The sequence below is a fragment of the Sinohyriopsis cumingii genome, chromosome 7, assembly GCF_028554795.1.
Source record: "Sinohyriopsis cumingii isolate HCF-2022 chromosome 7, ASM2855479v2, whole genome shotgun sequence".
Lineage (NCBI taxonomy): Eukaryota > Metazoa > Mollusca > Bivalvia > Unionida > Unionidae > Sinohyriopsis > Sinohyriopsis cumingii.
The window spans coordinates 57,388,015-57,411,449 of record NC_142967.1 but is presented as its reverse complement, the minus strand read 5'-3'; the positions used below and the strand labels follow the sequence as shown (position 1 = coordinate 57,411,449).

Sequence of the window (23,435 nt, the reverse complement as noted above, 5' to 3'; positions counted from 1 at the left end):
AAACACATAGACTCTCAGTCTTCTGTGCTGAAACCTCTTTCCACATTAGACTCCAAACCTCAGGGCTGTCTACAGAACATGGTTAGGGCTTTGAAGTGGTACTTAAAATAAACAAGCTGACGCTAGACGGATATCTTGTCTGGGTTTTTTATATTGCAGCTCAGGCTATCCTGGATAAGATGGGTCATTTGCTTAGCATTCAGAGAATTTATCCAAGTTCAGTCATTACACATTTTGGCTCATGAGTTTAGGGCAGTCATCACCAAAATCGCATTTGGGTGCAACTATTCACTAATGATCTCATACAAGCCATGAGATGGTAGTCAGAATTAACTTTCTCGAACTTTTACCTCTGAGATCTTGCATCCCAAAAGGCTTGGTTAGACCTGGTGAGTCCTATAGCAACAGCACAAAAGACTAACTTCCCAGGTCATTCAACAGCTTTTTAGAGATGCAACACTATGACTTCCACTGGATTTGCAGGGGAACATTTTCCCTAATGCTGCATCTAGGCATGTGGAGTTATTTCTCCATCCAGCTTGGTTATATTAGGAGTTAGAAGCTACCTCACATACCTTAGAAAACCAGAGATGGCCCATCGTTTGAGTTAGAGAATGTAACTCATTCTACCTATTACTTTTTCTCCAGAGGTGTTCTGATCAGGAGCACATTTGAAGAAGGAACCAATTTATGGAGCAAAATTTGTTTCTTCAGTAATATTTACCCAATCATAACACAGATACACCCTTCCACCCACCCTTCAGTCACATCCTACTGACAGAGTGTAAATGCCACTACAGTATGAACTGAAGTACAGAGTTGATCTGGCCCCAACCCATAAATATGTTTCCCAATCACATTAATGTTAGGTATATTAGCCAGCTACCTCACAAGTCCATTCCTACTAAAAAGATGAAATTGTCTTTCTCTGTCTAGTTTAGACAAAGGATAATAACTTGCCCATTACCTCCTCTTGCAACCATCAGGTGTCACTAACTTTTTAAATTTGTTTCTGTACTGATAACAGCATACATTTTTGCCTCTGACAATTCAAGCTATCAGTGTGTTAAAATTGGACCATCCAACTTTAAATTTGGATTTATTGATTTGGAAAATAATACTTCTACAGGTTGTATACATCATTTTTTTAGCCATTTCTTCCAAATTTGAGTGACTTTGTCACCTGTATGTACTTTGTCTATTTAAGACCACATGTCAACAGGCTACCATTAAACTCGTTTCATTTATGAGTTAATGCAACACTCTTTTTGCTTACTCCTTTAGTAATGGGATTGGTATTAGTGATTTAGTATCATACTAAACTATAATTTATACTTTGTTTTCTCTTGTGTCATTTCATTAGTAATGTCAACTAATGCATGAAAGATTCAAAACAAAGAAAGTCAACCATGACTTTTGCATCATATGTACTAGGTTTTCGTCATCGTTGCCATGCGTAGTATGTGGACTGTGGAAGTCTGGACAAAAGTATTAGTGCATTAGTAACATGCTGAATTGGTCTCTTTTTCATCTTGTGTTGTTGCAGTAGAAATGTAAACTAAATACATGAAATGCAAACAGTTCATGTGCAGGATGACAACCATGACCCTTGTATGTACTAAGCGTTTACCGTGTATGCCAGGCAGTGTGTATAAGACGTAGACAGAGGAAGTCTGGGATATCGTATTAGCGAGTTAGTAACATGCTCAGTTGCTAATTTATGCTTTTATTTTCTCTTGTGCTGTTTCAGTAAAAATGTCATCTAAATGCATGAAATGCAAAAGCTCAAAGCAATAGTCCAAAAGGCATCAAAAGAGAAGGAAAGATGGAATAAGTTGAGGAAGGATAACACTGGTATCCTCTTTTAAATCTAAAGTTAACCTCCATTGCAAGTCTTGTGGGGAATACTGGGGTCCCCTAAAAGTTCATTGCATGGAATTTCTGACTCATTGGGGGAGTGTCACCAAATTTAGGATGCCCAGTGGCCATAAGTTCCCACAAATGTCTGAGCATAGCCTTCAGGCCAGTAAGTCTGGATACATGGGGGTTGTACCAGATCCATTGGATCCATTTCATAATACCTCTTTGCCATCACTGGCCGTCATACTATCTTGGCATGGGGACCTTCTTGATTAAATGGTCTGGCCAGCTAGGGGTCACAGTGATCTTAGTGACAGATCTATCTGTTTAGTTGTACCATTGGTGACAAGGAATCGTATACAGAGGGGCTTCAGATTTCATTTATCCAACCCCCTCCCCTTTCCTCCTCTCCCCTCTTCACATAAATACCATCAGATTGGGAGAAAAATGCCTTTCTACAACAGGAGATACAGTCACTCATTGAAAAACAAGCGGTTGAGATTGTGCAAAGACCACAGTTACTAGGGTTTTATTCAGGGCTATTTCTTATTTGGAAGGTGAACTGCAAGTTGAGGTCAATTGTCAATCTGAGTTGCCTCAACCAATTTATTTCACCACCGAAATTCAAGATGGAGATGGTGAGGTCAGTGAGTCTTTCCATCCAACAGAATCAATCTTGATCTAACTGATGCATATTTTCCCATCCCTATCCACAATGCATTGTGGAAATTTCTCCAGTTTACTAACCATGGCACAATTTATCAATTCAAAGTCCTATCCTTTGGCCCTTGGGTTTTTACCAAGATTATTGATTGCGTCGTCACTCTGTTCCAATGTACAACAACGACAGCATACCTGGATGACATCCTCCAGTGGTGAGCTCTATTCTACTCCAGGGCAATAATGTTCTCCACTTTTAGATTATCTGGGCCTTCTGGTGAACTGGGAGAAGTCCAGCCTCTGTTCATGCAAGCTTTTTGTTTATCTGGGTATGGAGTATATCACCAACCTGAATCTGGTATGGCTTCCTCATGTTCAGATAGACAGGATTGGAAAATTCATTGAGTCTGTGGCAGTGGACTTGAACCTGCTCTGCCTTCTTTTTATGCACCTGTTACAAATTTCAAGTCCCCTTGATCAAACAGTCATGATCACACCTGAGATATGATCATTCCTACATCAGAGGGTATCTCACTGGAGAAGCTCTAAACAGAAATAAAAGTAAGTATTGACACCAGTAAATTGTTGTTATAGTGCCCATCTGTTGGCAGACTTCACTACTGTCATTGGCATGTGGGATCCAGGTGAGTGGCTTTTCCACATCAACCTTTTAGAAATGAAGGCTGTCATCAATGCCTTTAACTTCTGGAAGGATTGCCTCTTACTCAAAATGGTCCTCATTATGTCCAACTACTTTGTGGTAGTGACCTACCTTCTCAAATCACCCAACCTGTGTCTTCTGGTTTGGCAGATTCTATGTTGGTGCAACAATCTCCATATCAATGAACAAATCAGAAACATTCATGGCAGACTCATTGTCTTGGCCAACACTCTATCCAGGAAAGGTCAAGTCCTAGACACAGAATAGTCTGTCCATCAATCGTCTTCATTCGGATCTGCACACTTTGTGGGTGTCTAATAATCTTTTTGCAACAAGGTGCAGTCACAAGTAGCTCACCTTTTACTCTTCAGTTCCATATTGTGGGCATTTTCCTACCCTACCAAAAATAATTCAGAAGTTATGGGGTCAGAAATGCAAGATGATTTTGTTGGCCACTCTCAGATGGGACAAGTCCTGGGTTATCGATCTACTTGATCTTGCTGTAGCTCTTTCAGAAGATTCTGGTCATCCTGAATCTCCTCAAGCATCCACAGTGACAGGTGTTCCTTTCCTGCCAACATGATCTTCATCTTCACGCTTCACTATTATCCAGACAGCATTGAGAGACACACAATTTAAACCTCTGATTGTGGAGAGAATCTTGAGAGCAAGAAGGCCCTTCACTCGGAAAGCTGACGAAGGAATGTGGCATGTTTTCAGGGACAGGTGCCCTATCAGTAACATCATCCCTCTGAGTGCCTCAATCCCTCAACTGGCTCTTTGAACAGAAACAGTTGGCCCCAATTACTATCAAAGGCTATGGCTCTCATGATACGAGACACATTCTGTCATCATGGTTGATGTGATATCAGGCATGATAAAAATCTGTTAGATCATTTAGCCAATTTAGATCTCCATCATCCAGAATCGTTCACTCTGTTTTCAAAATGTAATCTGTCGTGGGTTTTAACATGGCTGAATTCAAATAAATTTGAGCCTATAGCCCACACTTTGATAAAGTTACTGTCATACAAAACAGGTTTTCTGATAGCTTTAGCTTCATCTTGCAGGATGAGCAAGCTGCATGCCCCTTCTGTGAATCCAACCTGACATCAAATCAGATCTGATATTTCTGTGTCCTCTTGAAACAACCTGGGCTTTTAAATCAAAAATAGGTTACCATCTGTCGGTAATCAAAGAGTTGTCATTCACTTGTTCTCAGGTTGAGAGCAGCAGCCAGGCATTGTCCTATTAGCACACTCAAGCACTTCTTGAAACAAAGAGAGACAGTCTGTGACGTGCAAGTGCTTTTTTCTTCATGTGAAAGCCAATAAACAGGATATCACCCCAACAAGCCCTTTGTTCATGGCTGAAATGCGTTATACTTTTGGGTACTCAGAGGTCTCAGATTTGCCTCATGAAGATTACTGCTCATGAGATTAGAGAAGTATCTGCAAGCCATGCATTTGATCAGAGATGTAGTAGAAGCTGTTGGCTGGCATGCAGAGTCAACCTTCTAGAGTTTTTATCTCAAAGATTTAGCTTGATAGGCAAACCTTGAGTCTGGTTGGTCCAGTGTTGGCAGCCCAGATGACCACCAGATACAATTTAAACCAGCAACACAGCCTATCAGATTCACTGGATTCTTCGGTGAAATTCTGTATGTAAGAAGATTTCAGTAATTATCATCTTAACCATTTGTACGGGTCACATATCAAATAACCATAGGCTCACTTTGTAATTAGAAAAACAGGTTATCGTTCGCATGGGGAATCTATCCATCATTCTCTAGAAGGATACCCGAGGTATAGGTCAGATGCTCAGCATTTCCTCTGCAATCACATTACTTAAACCCCTCCCAACCACCACACCATGTTAGCACATTCATTAGTATGTCACTGTTAAATAACACCAGGTAATGGGCAAGAGTTATTGCCCTTTGTCTTTATGAGATAGTCCAAAACAGATGATTTTCATTGTTTAATAGGGCTGGATTAATGAGGTAGCAGACTTAATATCCTAACATTAATGTGATTAGGTAAGTATTCTCAGAGAAACACAATTTACATAAAAATTTGCTATCTAAGGGAGAGATCACTCTGATTCCCACCTATATCATCAGGCAAATTTTGGCTTTTTTAGCTGAACTTTTAGCTTCAGAGGGCTGAATTTTCAAGTTAGTTATCATACTCCTAAAGTATTATAATCTGATGAACATTTTTTACTCCCAAAATTGGTTTCTCTTGTTAATAAGAGTATCTAGTACTGTCTATACTTGCTTATTAGTTTAGTCCAACTGCAAAAAAATAAATGGTGACCTGCCATTGCATGATGGCTGGCAGACAGGGATATACATTATTTTTGTTCTACTTAATACCTCACACATGCATGAATAGATCTTGGTCTGGGGAGTTGTACTTGACTTATAAGCAAGTATATATGGTATATGGGTTGTCATCTAATTTTAGCAATGAGAAGTAATTAAAATAGTATTTATAAGGTTTTTTTTACATATATACTGCTTGCATTGTCTTTATGATATAGAAATGAAAGTCATTTTTTACCTTTTAGAAGGGCTTCATTTGAGAGGTAGTGTAGTTTATATTGTGATCAAGGAAATATTTGTAGTGAAACAATTGACTTAAAATTTTCCTGTTTGAATTTATTTCCAAGTATTCAGAAGTAACCTCAAAAATTAAAATGCAGATAATTCAGTGATGACTGAAGTGTCATAGAATAATATTTTGAATGTTAGTTTTTCTGTGAGGATATTTTCTTCATACACCTAACCAAAAACTTACCAGAAGTATGTTTTCCTCAGTCTCTTTCAGAGAGTCAGAGTTATTTGACTTGCATTGGAAGGAAATAAGGATGTTCCACTTGATTATGCACATAAGTGCCCATTTCTTAATCCCAGATCTGCAGTTACATAATGGCCTTGCGGATGCGAGTCTGTTCTTATATACCTGAAGACATAAAGCACAGTCACTGGGAATCAGATCTGCCCTTCATTTTACCATGACACATCTCTTTGTTTGCTGTTTGCAGTTGATGGTGCGTTATGCACAGATAAATTATTTATAATGTGGAGATAATGAAAAAAGATTTTTTATGCACACTTATGTATTTTCATAAAAATTAATAAATCAGCTTTCAACTTGACCATGGCTGACTGTTGTGAGAAAATATGGAAACTCCTTGCCATGATTGCATAAAATCTTGAAATTCTTGTTGTTTTGTTGGGGTCTAACACCATCATTTCCCTATGCAAGATATGCACATAAGTGCCATAATACATGGAGGCCAGTGTAACTGGTTGAGGAAGAACCTGGGAAAACCCTGGTAAGAACCACAAACCTATAGGAAGCTACTAGCAGTTTTCTCACATATCCAAATTGGATGAACCCAAGACTCAAACCTATGCAGACAGAGGTGGGATGGGCAAGCACTTATGACAACTACCAGGGCCTCTTCTTGTAATTCTGATTGCATACTAAGTCTAGATATTTTTACCTTAGGAAGTCTTAATGAAGAGAAGAGATTTGTTAAATTACTTACTTGTTTATAGTTTGTAACATGAATTGATGGACTGATTATATGATGGTAGTCAGCACATGAAAAACCTTTTAGTGCCAAGGCAATGATTGAGCTTAAATGATGATTTAATACAAATTTTACATGTAAAAATTTGGATATGATTACATGTACAGTCAACGAAGTTATTGAAAGTTTCTAATCAGTTTCTTTTTTTTAAATATTCTACACATTGTGTTTTGTATCAATAAATGTATCAAACTTGTACCTAGATATCTTAATCTACTTCAGTGTTTGCCTGGGAGGCCTACGAATATGGTACAGATATCCATGTCCAGGCTGACCCCACAAAGTTGGAACTCCTGACTCGTGAGGTGGAGAAAAGGAAGATTGAATCAAAGACAACAGCAAAGCAAAGCATTCTAGACAAATATGGAGGCCAGGAATACTTGGAGGCACCACCCAAACAGTTACTGCTGGCTCAAACAGTATGCATACATATTTGTCTCCCCATTTTGTTGTCTTACAGAGCAGGATTCCAAAATGGTCATATTCGCCAGGCATGTTCAGTAGATGAATTTCAATGATTGGCCACTAACTCCACATGTTATACATTGTACATATGAGGCACCCAGTTGTTAGGGATGTAATGATTTTCCAATATGTATCACAAACACATATTGACAACCATTATGCTTTTGGCATAATCATTAGGTTATTTATCACTGAATTACATCTTACACTAGCCTTTTTAAGGATTATGCTGAAGATGCATTAAGAAAAGGAAAAAATAAATGAGTTAAAAGTTTTGTTGTTTTTATTATCATCTCTTTAATACCACATTTCCTATAAATTTGAGAATATTTTAGAAAAGAAGGCTACTGTATAAAAATAGCATAATAGGTGACTTGTCCCTTGTAGACCAACATGTACTTTACTAACACTCTCATTATGTTCAGTTTATAGCAGATGTATATGACAGATTTTCAAGAAGCATATTGTTTCTTCAATTTGAAAACTTGTCTAGCATATTCATCATATTAATTAAGAAAATTTGCTATTGGACCAGACTATACTTTAAAAAAAGGTGCAAGATGTTAAGCAAAACAGGCTTTCTCACTGTGACTCAATATGATGTTAACTGACTGAAAAATGTAAGGGATTATTTTAAACATTTAAACATATTGGGTCAGAAAAGGGCAATTCAATAGTGCTTTGCAAATTTACAGGAAAAGAATATGTAAGTGACGTAATACAGCATTCCATTTGAGTGCATCATAATGATTGTTGTAGGATTTTGTAGAGTTGACTTTACAGTCACTTTGTAAAAGTTGGACAGGTTGTTGTTGTAGGGTTTAACGCCATTTTTCAGCACACGATAGGCTATACATGGTGGCCAGAATTAATGGTGGAGGAAGAACCCGGGAAATCCCCGGAAAGAACCACCGACTCTCGAGAAGCTCCTGGCAAGCTTTCTCATATATCCACATTGGCCGAATCCGAGACTCGAACCCACGCAGACAGAGGTGAGATGGCAGTGGTCCGTAACAGAGAGCACTTTAGACCACTCGGCCACTCAATGCCCCAGCAAAGAGATTATCACTGTCAAATGGAAAGAGGCCAAATATGTGAGTGGTGTAGCAAACAGCAGCTCACAACAGGAATTCCACTCAATAATCTGAACCAGAAATTATTTTCTGAATGGATGACAACTTATATGGTCAGGAAACCCATCTATTGCCCAGATTCACCACTGTGTTGAATGGGGGCTAAAAGAGTTACCTCTCCACAAAAGCACTCTAGAAATTAAGGCCATTGTAAATGTGTTTGTCGGTTCTTTTGTGGTGGCCGACAAAAGCACGCATCAACAAAAGTGCGCAAGACAAAGCACACAAGGCATAAATTTTAAATGTTAGTTACCTCTCCACAAAAGCACTCTAGAAATTAAGGCCATTGTAAATGTGTTTGTCGGTTCTTTTGTGGTGGCCGACAAAAGCAAGCACCAACAAAAGTTTGCAAGACAAAAGCACACAAGGCATAAATTTTAAATGTTATTATGTCAAATAAATAAACAAATATTCGCTATTTAAAAAATGTTTAATAGTATTAATATGAGTTTCAGTTTATTATTTCTATCACTGTTCAAAATGCGATATCCATCAGTTATGATATGCTCTTTCTTCTTCTGCGACTCAGTCTTTTCCATGGCTAGATATGATTTTACAATTTTTACAAAATGAACTTGGTGTTTATGGTTTTCTAGGCTTATACTGCGTAAATACACACCTTGATGTCTGCTCAATAAAAACTATTCAAACTTACTTTATTTCTACTCAATATTAAGAGTGTACATTATGACTTTGATGTCTGCTCACTGGAAACAGTGATTCAGACTATTAGTTTATTTCATTTAAAATGGGACATTTATCAAAGTCACATCTTATAGTTTATGCTGTGCTCTTTTGATGGCACGCATTTGACGGGCATATTTCGCTGCATGTATTTGTCGGCGTGCTTTTGACCTGCGAGCCAACGACGGGTTGCCGAATTAACATTTAATGGGCATCTTGTTTAATATAGGAACACTTATGTCAGGTATTTTTTTTCCCTCATAAAAGTATGACTGTTTTATGGCCCATGTTTGACATAAAAGTATATCCTTGCATCTTGAACCAAGATTTTGTGAATGACAGCAGTCCTCTAGACTGATGTATACATTTGTATTCAGTTTAATATCCTATTTTATTAGATGCTCTCAGAGCTTACTTGAATATGTTTCTGTGCACAGGAGAACTATGTAGAGTATTCTAGACATGGGACAATCATCAAAGGCGAGGAAAAGCCAGTCATCAGGTCTAAATATGAAGAGGATGTCTATATCAACAACCATACTGTAAGTTTTTGTTTATTATGCATTTAATAGATGGTCAGACACAAGTTGACACAGATTTAGTAGATGGCTTGACATAGATTTAGCAGATATCTAGACATATATTTTGACATAGATTTAATAGATGGTTAGACATGGGTTTGGGCAAAGATTTAGTGATGACTGCACATTGATTTAGTGGATGGCTGGACCTTGATTTATTGGTTGGACATTGATTTAGTGGATATCTGGAAGTAAATTCAGATTTAGATTAATCAGATAATAAGACATATTTTTATGGCAGAATTTTTTTACATAGGTTTAGACACAGATTTAGCAGATAATGAGATGAATGTTTAGGTATAAGCTTACCAGAATTTGTTACATAGGTTTAGACAGATTTAGCAGATAATGAGACGAACTTTTAGGCATAAGCTTACCAGAATTTTTTACATAGGTTTAGACAGATTTAGCAGATGATTGGACTTAAATTTAGACAGTTTTAACAGATGTTGAGACATAGTTTTGGACATAGATTTACCAGATAACTAGACATAGTTCTAGAGACTGACTTAGAAGAAGGCTACATGTAGGTTTATGTATAGATTTGGCAGATGATTAAACCTGTGCTTATACATAGCTTTAGCAGATGGTTAGACAAAGTGGACGTTGATTTTGGACATGGATGTATATAGGTTAAGATAGGTTAAGATATAAATTTAACACGTGGTTAGACTTAGGTTTAGACATAAGTTTGTCAGATTAGTTGTAGGCTTAGACAGATTTAACATGGTTAGACATAAGATTGTCAGATGGCTAGACATGGGTTTAGAGAGATTTAACCAATGGTTAGACAAAAGTTTGGACTTAAGATTGTCAGATGGCTAGGCATTAGTGTAGACAGATTTAGTGGATAGTTAGACATAGGTTTAAATACAGATTTAGCAGATGAGATATAGGTTATACATAGATTTGACAGATATTGAGGTTTGAGCATGGATTGTGCAAATGGCTAGACATATGTTTAAATATAGATTTATTAGATTGCTAATCAGAGTTTCAGGTATAGATTTAGCAGATGATTTGGAGATAGGTTTAAACAGATTTAGCAGGCGGCTAGACAGAGGTGTCACTTTTGGCAGCTATGGTGTCATCTTCATCAGTGTTGTTTGTTTTTTCTGTTGAAGTGTTTGCATTTCATATACATTTGTTTTGCAGAGAAGATATGGCATTTTACACAATCTTTATCTGAAAATAATTTTTTTAGTTTTCTTTGTTCTACATTCAGTTTGATTATACAACAGTTATACAAATATTTGCACAGTGGTTCACTTATTAAGGTGTTGTTGTCAATGAAGTAGAGTAAATAGGTAAATGGGAAGGAAAGTACAGACTTGAATGGGCTCCTACAAACCTTTAAAACTTTCAGGTGATGTTGTCAGTGAAGTAGAGTAAACAGGTAAATGGGAAAAAAAGTGAATGGGCTCCTACAAACCTTTAAAACATTCAGGTGATGTTATCAATGAAGTAGAGTAAGCAGGTAAATGGGAAAGAATGTGAATGGGCTCCTACAAACCTTTGAAACATTCAGGGATCAAGTTCAGGGCTATTAACTTCAAAGCAATTAACTTCAGAGTAAACATATAACTGAAAATATTTAAATATGTATAGGAAGACTTTTAATTACTGTCCTACTTTCTTTATCAATTATCTGTATGTCTGTCCTACTATTTAGATGTCTTTAATCACATTACACCTGTTATTATCTATGATTATTCATCATTAGCATCAGAGCATGTTTATAATTCAAACATTTTCCCAAGTGATAAACAAACCACAAAACTTGTCACATTTTTTTCATCAGCCAATTGTTCATAGTGTGTTTAATTAATGTATAATTTATATATATATATATATATATATATATATATATATATATATATATATATATATATATATATATATATATATATATATATATCACATGATTTGGCTAATGGGCTTTGCTTTATTTTGCAGTGTGTGTGGGGATCGTACTGGAATAATGGTCAGTGGGGATACAGGTGCTGTCATTCACTAATTAAGGAATCCTACTGTACCGGGGAAGCTGGGAAGGATGCTGCAGAAGTAAGCATATCACTGATGCAGCTGTAAACAATTTCAGTATTGTATAAGTTTAAGCTTGTAAATACTGTCTGTACTTGCTTATAAGTTGAGTCCAACAGCAAGCATAGACTCTGATCTGCTAGCACATTAGGTACCAGCAGATCATTGTCAGCATTGTTATTTACTGGGTCTGTTGGGTTTGCATTTGGATTTGATTTCTGTACGAGTATATATAGTAATGCATCTAGATGGGAGTTGATAGAAACTGTTTTGTTTCATTTTTCATTTACTTTTTTTCTCTAAAATAGTTATGTGCTGTTAGACAGGAATTTCAAAGATTAAAAATACTGTGCTCTTTTAATATGCATTTTTTTATAGATACTACCATCAAGAAAATTTGATGGGACAGCATTTTTTCATGTTGTACGTAGTACAAAAATAAATTCCATTTGATTTGTGATATATGTGGGAAAATTTAAAATTGAATTCAAAACATGATATTTTATAATGCTTGTAAATTTAAAATGTACCTAGAGTAGCAGTAGCTGATATCAAGTATGAATTAAACTCAGAATATGACTTAATCTGTAGATAGAACTTGTGATTATATCGGTCTCCTTCAGTCACATAGCATGATAAAATCATAGGTAGATTTGTTGTCCTTGGCAAATTGGTTACTTATTCTTAGTTTTGTGTGATATACAGCATATAAATAACATGCTTTGTAGAAGTCATATTCATTTTTACTATACTTATGCCATTTATTGGTTGTTGTGGTAGAAATACAAGTAGTACTGATAATAGTAGTACGATCTGTACTCACTCATAAGTCGGCTCAAACTGCAAACAACTAAGATACTGAACTGCTGTAGCATAATGCACCTGCAGATCAGGGTCTATGTTGTTTGTTTTACTCATTACTCCTAACAAACTGTACAGACCCAGATCTGCTGGTGCATAATGCTCTGGCAGAACTGGGTTGGTGCAATTTGTAGTTGGACTCATCTTATAAGGGAGTATCAGTGGTAGTAATAAACAGTGCAGGGAGAAGAATGTTCTGCTGATTCATTAATTTGTGATATTTGTAATGGTGCTTGGGTCATTTTTCAGATTAGTGCAGAACTGAAGAGAATATTACAAGATGGGGGAGATGAATTTGAAAGTCAAATTAATATTTAAATTCTTAGTGGTGGAAGTCGGACATTACCGAATTATTGACTTTTGGAGAGGTTTATATATCAAATTAATGACTTTTGATAAGGTTAATAATGGACTTATCAACCTTGAAAAATAATATTTTCCAAGGATGCAGGTTGAGCTATGTGCTTGTTGTCTTGTTTTGTAAATTCTTTACTCTACTCTAAATCAAAAGTTGGTAATAGCTGTCTTGATTTTCTAAAATCTGTACTCTAAATCAAAATTTGGTAGTGGTTTTTTGTGTGACTTATAACTTCTTATTGTTGTCTTGATTTTGTAAATTCTGTACTCTAAATCAAAAGTTGGTAATGGTTGTCTTGATTTTGTAAAATCTGTACTCTAAATCAAAACTTGGTAATGATTGTCTTGATTTTGTAAAGTCTGTACTCTAAATCAAAAGTTGATAATGTTTTTTTGTATGACTTGTAACTTCTTATTGTTGTCTTGATTTTGTAAATTCTGTACTCTCGATCAAAAGTTGGTAATGTTTTTTTTATTCTGTACTCTAGATCAAAAGTTAGTAATGGTTTTTTATGTGACTTATAACTTCTTATCGTTCATTTGCTTTATTAATATTTGCAGTATGATTTGTTTATTTAAAAAAATTACACACCTTGAGTTCAACAAAATATATTAACTGTAATAAATTCATTAAATAAGATCATAATATGACTCTCCAGGATTGGATAATATAACAGCCAAAGTTACGAAATTAGTTTTGTTCTCATTTACCACAATAATTCTTGTTGCCAAAACTCTTATTCTTTATGAATACTACACAAGAATGGACAGATAGATGAACAGACAAACTGGTAGACAAATAGTAAATATGGATCATCAGTTGTTGGTAATACATAATGCATACTTTAGCATGAGTGCATGCATGTGAATATTGTACTGTATTCAGACATTATCATGGTGTATCATGTGAATACTGTACTGTATTCAGACATTATCATGGTGTATCATGTGAATACTGTACTGTATTCAGACATTATCATGGTGTATCATGTGAATACTGTACTGTATTCAGACATTATCATGGTGTATCATGTGAATACTGTACTGTATTCAGACATTATCATGGTGTATCATGTGAATACTGTACTGTATTCAGACATTATCATGGTGTATCATGTGAATACTGTACTGTATTCAGACATTATCATGGTGTATCATGTGAATACTGTACTGTATTCAGACATCATCATGGTGTATGATAATGTTTTAGCATAGACATACTCTGGCAGTTTACTGAAGCAGATTACAGTTATCATACATATAAGTTATAAGTCAAGTCCAACCATGAACTCCACAAACCCAAATCTGATATTGCAAAATGCACTGGCATATCTAGGTCTGTGCAGTTTGTTAGAAATAATCAGTAGAACAGCTGTTGAATTGTGTGATGGCAGATCAGGTTGTTTTTTGCAGTTGCATGTGACTTCAACTTGAATATATGATAAATGAGAAGTGTACTTGTAATAAAATGCATTATTTTCTTACCTGTTCATTGCAAATTATATCATGTATGTATTTATTTCAAAGGTGGGACATAGCCTTCTCAAAGCAATCAGCCATGGTCAGGCACAGGAAGAGGTGAAAGAAGACGGAAGGGAACCTCCAAAGTCTTTACTAGAGGTATGCAGAATTTTTTATGTGGGTTTCATTTTAGCTGCATCATAAAACCTTTTTACACAAACACAAAATTGTACACATTTTATTAGCAATATTTCAATGAACTATATATTTCCCACAAGCAAATCTGGAAAATTATGTCAGGAATACATACCTGCTATAACGTTTATAGCTGATCTTTACTGGTTCCTGCCAAGACAATATAATAGGCCAGTAACTGGTAAAATCTCTGTATTTCAGTTTCTTAGTGACATCATGCCCACAATGGCTAGTTTGGAAACTCACACCCACCCATTGCCACCCCAACTGGTGTGGATGGTTTGTATCATCACACTGACATAGGGCTTAATGGGTGAAAATGTACACTTTTTGTAATTGTTTGTGGTTTCATGAAGACAGGAAGTGTGATGCAATAGTGCGAGAATAGCTCACCTGGCAGTTAAGATAAAGTGAGTTTATGGTGTGACTTATGTCTGTTTACATTGTCTCTCACCATTGTTATTTTTTACTTCTCAGAACTTACCAGGCCAATTTGGATCAAACTTGGTAGGAATGTTTCTCAGGACATGTTGTACCAGAATTGTGTATGGTTGGCTTCCTTAGTAGCAGTGTTACTTATATAGCAACCAACATGGAAAACCTGTATTTGACTTCTGGTCCAGAATGGCTAAGTCAGTTTAATCAAACTTTGTTGGAATGTTTCATATGTCATGCTGTATGAAAGTATGTCCTGGTTTGCACCCGTAACAGTTGTATGGTTTTCATGTCAATGATATGGAAAACTCCATTCAGCAACTTTTCCAGAAATATAATTAAACTTGGTATGAATGTTTACTAGGATATGTTATGTTAAAATTTTGATCAGGGTGACTCCCCTTGCAGCAGTGTGTCTTCCTTGACAACCAGTTGGAAAACTTATTGCAACTTCTTTTCCAGAACAGCTATTACAGTGTCTGCAACATGGCAGTTTACAACGATGTCTAGCACTGGGGCATCATGCCGCAGACACAGCACTATGTCCCACCCAGGCACATTATCCTGACACCAGGCCAACCAGTCATAACACTAACCTCTTAATGCTGAGTGCCTAATGAGGCAGCTGTTAGTACAGTTTTTATAAGTCTTTGGTATGACTCAGTAGGGGTTTGAACCTGTGGCCTCCCACAAACAAGGCAAATGCTCAAACCACTAGGCCACTTGAGCAGTCATCAAGACAGACATTTATTTCCATTTAGGCTTTACACTTTTATTCGGCAGTTGAAAGAAGAAAGGGTAAGAAGCCTCTTTTCCTCACAGTAATGATTCAGCTGATGTTTTAGCTGGGGTTCGAACCTGCAACCGAGGCAGATGCTCAAACCACTAGGCCACTTGAGCAGTCCTCAAGATAGACCTTTATTTCCAGTTAGGGCTTTACACTTTTATTTGGCAGGTAGGAAGCCTCTTTTCCTCCCCAGTAATGGTTCAGCTGATATTTTAGCTTCCTTCAATTCAAGATGGATTTTATTAACCATCAAGAGAGCTTGCCAGTCCCTTACCGATGGGAACCTGTCATTCATGAAAATTAAAGCCTGTGATGTTAAAGGCATTGCTACCTCACGGGCCAATCTAATATGTCTGGGGGATGAGCTTTGTTTTGGAGATCTCATAATATCTTCTCTTCCTTTTACCACCAAAGCAAAGGCTTTTTATTACTTGGGTCCAGTTGTTGTACCTCAGAAAGTGACCCATGTAGATACCATCTGGCAGTAGTCTTCTAGTCTTCTAGTCTTCTATTGCACAATGAGGGTGAGTATTCTTTATGACAGCACAACCTCGTAGCCAGGTGATCTTGTCCACTTTTGATGGATTGGCCAGGAATAACTTTAAGGGCGAGACCATAACCAATTGCAGAATATTGTAGCGATCTCCCAGCATGTGTATAACTAAGGTGACCCATGATGCTAAGCTAACATTAGGAGAATTTCATTCATTAGTGGAGCAGTCATAGTTGACACAGGTAAAGGTAGGATGCTCTGCATTTCTTTCTCCTCTTACCTATTCTCCTAATGTGATGTAATCAGGAAATGTATTAGTTGGAGTTAGCCGTATTTTTTGTAAATTATGTTTTGCCTATAATACTTACCTGATCACATTACAAATAATCCTTTCAACCTGCAATGTGAGCATTGTCATTAAATTATAAAAATGCTTTAAACCAGATATAATGGTAGTCAACTAGTGGTTAGAAAGTGAGTTAATCTACAAGAGTTGCTATCCTTTGTTTATATAATCTTTATTTAGAAAGACATTTTCCCATCTTTCTGGGAGGATTGGATTCAGTGGTAGTAAAGAAATTTATCCTAATGTAATGTGATCAGAAAAGAATTACATGAAAAAGATAATCTACTAAATAATTTGCTTTTATATAATTTTTACTATACTGTGACTGGGTATGTAATGTGATCAACTTTTATGGATACCACATGATGCATTATAATGGGTGAGACCTCTATCCATACAGTTTCCCATTATGTGGTGTCATGGTACAAGAAATTATGTTAATGTTCTCAGACAGGTGTTGACCAATTTTTCATTATTTTCTTGGCAGCAACACCAAGAGAAATCAGTTGAGAAAAAAAAATCACAGAAAAAGAAGAAAAAGAAATCAAAACGCAAAAAGAAACACAAGAAAAGGAGCAGTAGTTCAAGCTCAGGCGAAGAAGAGAGTGACTCGGACATGGATGAGGAAAAGAAAAAGGCACGCATGTTGAAAAAGGTGAGTATTTGATAATTCAGTGCAGATTTACATCCTGCAGTATTTGACATGAAATATTTCTGTTAAATCTCAGGAATCTTCTGTTTCCATTTGAATAAAACTTAAAACAGTTAAGTGATATGCAGTATGTCCTAATGGGATATTTTTTATGCATGAATTATGCCAACAAAATATAGTATAAAACAAAGTACATTGTAATAGAACATTTAAAGTCAGAAAGTTCAAGATATCATTATTTATCAAATTTTCAGATATAAAAAAGAATTACTTTTTTCTGACTCTATATAATTTCTGTGCTACATTAAATTATAAACTTCCACGAAGATCTTACTCAGAACATTAATATTTCTACTTTGTATTGATGCATCCAGCAAGTTTATTTCTGGTGTGTTAGTAAACTAGGTTGCATTATCACAAAGTACATTTAAATGAATATTTTTTTGTGCATGTGTTCCCCTCACCTATTTTGTTAAAAGAAAATTCAGTAATTCACATAACTTCCTACAGAAAGTTCATTATTCAGAAATAAAAGTGAACATTGGTTTTATTTGTAGATTTCATACTTTTTGCCTCGTAGTTTACCGTGTAAGATTTGTCTATGTACAGAGTTAAGGAGACAGCTGCATTGCTGGTCTGTTGCAGCTGGAGTCGGACTCTTTGAAGTAAGAGATCTAGACCAAATATAGCAAGTGTCAATCTAATGATTGACTGGTCTCCCTAATTCAAAAGAATTTTGATGCCTATTGAATTGCTTATAATGAAATACACTGTTAGGACTATCCACTTACTACTAGAGGTGTACGAGTTTTTGTGCTCACTTTTATACAAGTTTGAGTCAGCTCAATATCTGAAATGGAATAATGAATATTTTGTTGGTCCATCAACTTTTGGACTAGAAATATTTGCTTAAGGATTAAATGCTGTGAACAGCTGTAAACATTGTCATGTTGACTAGACTGAATGTTAATACCGATCTGGTATGTACCACTTTATGAATATTGCACACTGACAATCTTTTCCCTCTTATTGCAAAAATTCAGACCTTTGTTTAACTGTAACAGTCATGTCACTATCAGATGAGAATGATCAGTGAAAACAAACTGAGTTAAATTTTACAGATTAAAAGGAATATACTACAATCTAGTTGTCCAATCTGTTAGCAACCATTAAACCCTGATAATAAAGGTTGACTTTTTTGTGTAGGTAAAACATTCCTTTGTTTACATTTCAACTTGAATTATATTTTATTGGCTATAGAAAAACATTTAAATACCCAGACTCTTTAACTTTCCAGACACTTAAAAAAAAAATTATAATAATTTTCAACAGTAAATAAAATTTCCAGACCAGTCGTTTCAACCATGCTTCTCAGTAACCATTCTGGCTTCAAGGCCTTAAAAAGGTACACAAATGATGCTGATCTGCCTTTGAATATGCCTGCCAGTAGATAACAATAGAATATGCCTGCCAGTAGATACAATAGAATATGCCTGCCAGTAGATACAATAGAAAAACCGTTAAACAACTGTGTCTGCAAACCTGCTGATGACAGGAAGCATTTATGCATGAAGGTCTTTTATGTTTTTTCAAATGATGCCAATCAGTTACCAAATATTGCCACCATTCATGAAACTAGAAATGTTGACCAAATTTCATGGATAGCATAAGGCCTTTAAAGTGTATACAAATGATGACCTGTCATCCAGTATGGTTGGCATTATTACAAAATCAAAATAAAAGGCCTTTATATGTCAGAAAGCATTATACAAGTTTAGATTGCCTTTGCAATTGGCTTTAAGACAGATGTCAGCCAGGTAAATAGTCTCATACTCACTTGGGGGGCCCCGAGTGACCGAGTGGTCTAAAGCGCTCACCGTTCCAGATCACTGCCATCTCACCTCTGTCTGTGTGTGTTCGAGTCCAAGGCTCGGCTAGCGTGGGTACGTGGGAAAGCCTGCCAGTAGCTTCTCGTGGGTCGGTGGTTCTTCCCTGGGTTTTCCAGGGTTCTTCCTCCACCAGTTATACTGGCCGCCATGTATAGCCTATCTTGTGCTGAAAAATGGCGTTAAACCCTAGAACAACAACAACAAATCATACTCACTTGGATCTCTTGTTCATTAATGGAGGAGATCTGCATACATTAAAAAAATGTTCAAACTCAACAAAACAGTTTTGTCTTATTATTTTTAGTTTTTAAATAATACATTCATAAATTTCTAAATTAGCTTCACAGTATACAATGCAAATACATAATCCATGTATCAACATGTGTTGTAAAGTAACATTTGATCATTCATAATGACATCATACTGGTGATACCCATGCCCTTATTTTTGGTAGATAACAATATGTCATATCATCAAATGGTAACCATATTTAGGTTTATTTCAGTGATAAAAGAACATTGTCAAATGGTCTAAGCCAGACAATTCATGACATTACACCATTAAATATTCAGTAAAATAGATCCCTAGATAATTGTTTTGAAAAGCAAGAATGTCTTGTGAAAAAAGGAAGAACTTATAATTAGTAATTTTATGGAAATTATTCTTCACTACAATACAAAATAGAATCTTATCTCTTTTCTAAGAAATAGTTGAGAACTTGTATATTTTTTAAAAATGTTTCACTTTTAATAATGGAATTAGTGCAGTGTTCTTCAAATTTAAATCTTATTGTCTCCCTTTGTCTATTAATAACTGCAAAAAGCTGCAGTCATTTCTGTCTTCTACATGTAAACTAAGATGAAAATGTTTTTGATACTTCAACACTGATGAGTACTGTATAATGGTCATCTTTAGTGGCAACATTTTTTGTAAAATTTAGACCAAAGAGAATCCTAAATTTGTAGTGGTTTCCAGTTTGGTGGAATGTGTGACACTGGCTTTTAATTTTGACTTATGCTTGCATGCAAACATCTTGTTTTGAAAAATTCCTGATTACAATTGCGTGTACATTCCACTGTTCTGAGTAAAATTAATCTTCAAATAGCATGAAGATTACATTTTGCCATCGAATTTCAACAATTAAAATTCATGTACACATTTCAGAGACCTAATAAAAATTTTGAAAATGCTAGTATTTTTAATAATAAGATAGTATATGGGATAGAGTAACAAATGAAGGAAATTCATTTGCATGTTAAAGTGTCTTAAGCATCGAATGATTAAAATTCTGACATGTAAAGTTTTCACAAAATGAAACATGTAGAAATTACAAAATTTGCTGCAATTTGTACCTTGCAAAATGTTCTACGTTATTATAATTTTCACAATATTTGCATAAATATTCTGTGATTTCTTCTAGGCTATAACAAAAGAACTGGAACACCAGAGGAGAGCAAATGAGCTCCTAGTAATGGATGAAAGAAAGCGTCCATACAACAGCATGTACGAGGTCCAGGCACCAACAGAGGAGGAAATGGAAGCATATCGGCTGAAAAGGCAGCGAATGGAGGACCCCTTGGCAAATCTTATTTAGTCTGGCACTGTAGACTTGGACACTGTTGCCTTTAATTTGCACATAGTTTTATACATTGGCAAACAACCAGTCCAGATTTTTGGGAATCGCTATACTTTTAGTTGCTCAGTTGAGTCACTGATTTTAAATGGGGATCATATATGTAATTTAAATATTGTCCAATAAATTGACAGGCAAATGTATCTCAATCAGGTTGTTTTTTAAAAAACCTGTTTTACGGACTTTTGAGGCAAATGTATCCAGATCAGTTCCAAAAAAACTTTTTTTTATAGACTTTATGTTTTAAAATCCAAGTACTGAAAGGTCTGAAGACAAATATTTTGATCACCAAGAAACCCATGGAGTATCAGATAATACAGTATCACAAGGAAACCCATGGAGTATCAGATAATAAGTATCACAAGGAAACGTATGGAGTGTCAGATAATACAGTATCACAAGAAAATCCATGGAGCATCAGATAATACAATATCACAAGGAAACCCATGGAGTATCAGATAATACAGTATCACAAGGAAACCCATGGAGTATCAGATAATAAGTATCACAAGGAAATGCATGGAGTGTCAGATAATACAGTATCACAAGAAAATCCATGGAGCATCAGATAATACAATATCACAAGGAAACCCATGGAGTATCAGATAATACAGTATCACAAGGAAACGCATGGAGTATCAGATAATACAGAATCACAAGGAAACCCATGGAGTATCAGATAATATAGTATCACAAGGAAACCCATGGAGTATCAGATAATACAGTATCACAAGAAAATCCATGGAGTATCAGATAATACAGTATCACAAGGAAACCCATGGAGTATCAGATAATACAGTATCACAAGAAAACCCATGGAGTATCAGATAATACAGAATCACAAGGAAACCCATGGAGTATCAGATAATACAGAATAACAAGGAAACCCATGGAGTATCAGATAATACAGTATCACAAGGAAACCCATGGAGTATCAGATAATACAGTATCACAAGGAAACCCATGGAGTATCAGATAATACAGTATCACAAGGAAACCCATGGAGTATCAGATAATACAGAATCACAAAGAAACCTTTCGAAGTATCAGATAATATAGTATTACAAGGATGTCCTAATAATATAGTATCACAAGGAGTATCAATGTTACAGGATAACTTTACAGATTTCATGTGTCAAAAAAATGTCCGTGATCTAATTTCACAGATCTGACATTGTTTTTCTGGCTTCCTTGGTGTATGTATTTGTGGCTTTTATATTTTGCTGATATTACACCCCTGTAAACTCCAGAAATATATGTGAAAATAAAGAATAGATTGACAATAACTCAATCAGATTATGTTTTGTTAATTAGTTTTTCTTTTATGTATATTAGTGATTATAATTATGTTCCTTATTGCTTGATGTTTACTGAGAAAATGAAAGCTCTACATTAGGAGGACCTGGGATGTTTATGTTGCTTTTAACGATTTTCCAGCAATTTGTATAAACTGATGGCTCCTGTTTGACTTAAACTTGGTCTTTCACTTGCATCATATTGCATTGTATAAAGTGATGGCCTCTGTTTGACTCAGTCCTTCAATTCCATTTCATTTTTGGTGGTAGCATCCTTATATAGAGTGAAGGTCCCAATTTGAGTTGGTCCTTCACTTTCATCATTTTGATGGAAGCATCCTTTTGTAGAGTGATGGCCTCTGTTTGACTTGGTCCTTCAATTGCAATCATATTGTTGGAGCATTCTTTTATAGAGTGATGGCCCCTGTTTGACTTGGTCCTTCAATTGCAGCATATTGGTGGGAGCGTCTTTGTTGTATGGATACATTTCTAGTTCTTTGACATTGTTTCCCCACATTGATATACCATATATACTGATAAGTCAAGTCTAACATAGACCCTGGCCTGCCATTACACAATGTGTCAGCAGATCCACAGTCTATGTTATTTGTTGTATTGATTACTCCTAACAAACTGCATAGACACAGATATGCCATTACGTTGTGTGATGGCAAAGCTGGGTCTGTTCAGTTGCAGTTGGATTTGACCTATAGGTAAGTATATAATGTATTAACAATTTCAGAATTATATGTGACTTTATTTTGTTACTGGTAGAGTGTGGAAGTTACTAGGGCTCATTTCATATGGGATTTTTTTTATTTTTTAACAGGATAATGTACATAATTTCCATTTATAAGGACATTAATGCTTCCTATGAGACACAGTTGATATGAATCATATGTGTATTCTGGTTCTGTTATAAAATTAGGTGGCCAGTATTAATGCCTTGTGCTATTCTTCCATTCTGGAATGCTAAATCACTTACACAGTTTGCTTGTTGTCTCCAGACTGGCTTTCAGATTCATTGTGAGCCAACTAAAATATTTAAATTATTCTTGGACCTATTTCTGTATAATTTATAAAGAACTTGATAAGGTCTTATTTAATTTTCTTGGTCTTGTACTGCAAAAGTTCACAAACATGATTTTGTGAGGAATTACCACACAAACAAAAGTTCTGTTCAATACATGAGAATGAGAATCAGTCAAGATTAAAAAGAACTGTATCTTGTTTAAGTCTTTTTAAAAATATCATTTCCTTTTAATATTCAGCACATGTACGTGAAATGCTATTTGAAATAGAATTTAATCACAAGACAAGTTGCATTTGAATTTTCGGGTT

General features: G+C 35.6%; 1 protein-coding gene across 1 annotated transcript in view; it reads left to right on the top strand.

The window, feature by feature from the left end:
- The window catches only part of LOC149795321 (pre-mRNA-splicing factor SLU7-like), a 50,672-nt gene extending 28,574 nt beyond the window's left edge, over positions 1-22,098 (top strand). Inside the window, exons 10-15 of the mRNA XM_089965087.1 lie at positions 7,007-7,203; positions 9,504-9,608; positions 11,604-11,711; positions 14,436-14,528; positions 17,113-17,280; positions 20,587-22,098. Coding sequence (XP_089821213.1) covers positions 7,007-7,203; positions 9,504-9,608; positions 11,604-11,711; positions 14,436-14,528; positions 17,113-17,280; positions 20,587-20,760 — 845 coding nt within the window. The 3' untranslated portion in view covers positions 20,761-22,098. The remainder of the gene's footprint in view (positions 1-7,006; positions 7,204-9,503; positions 9,609-11,603; positions 11,712-14,435; positions 14,529-17,112; positions 17,281-20,586) is intronic.
- The last annotated feature ends 1,337 nt before the right edge of the window (positions 22,099-23,435 follow it).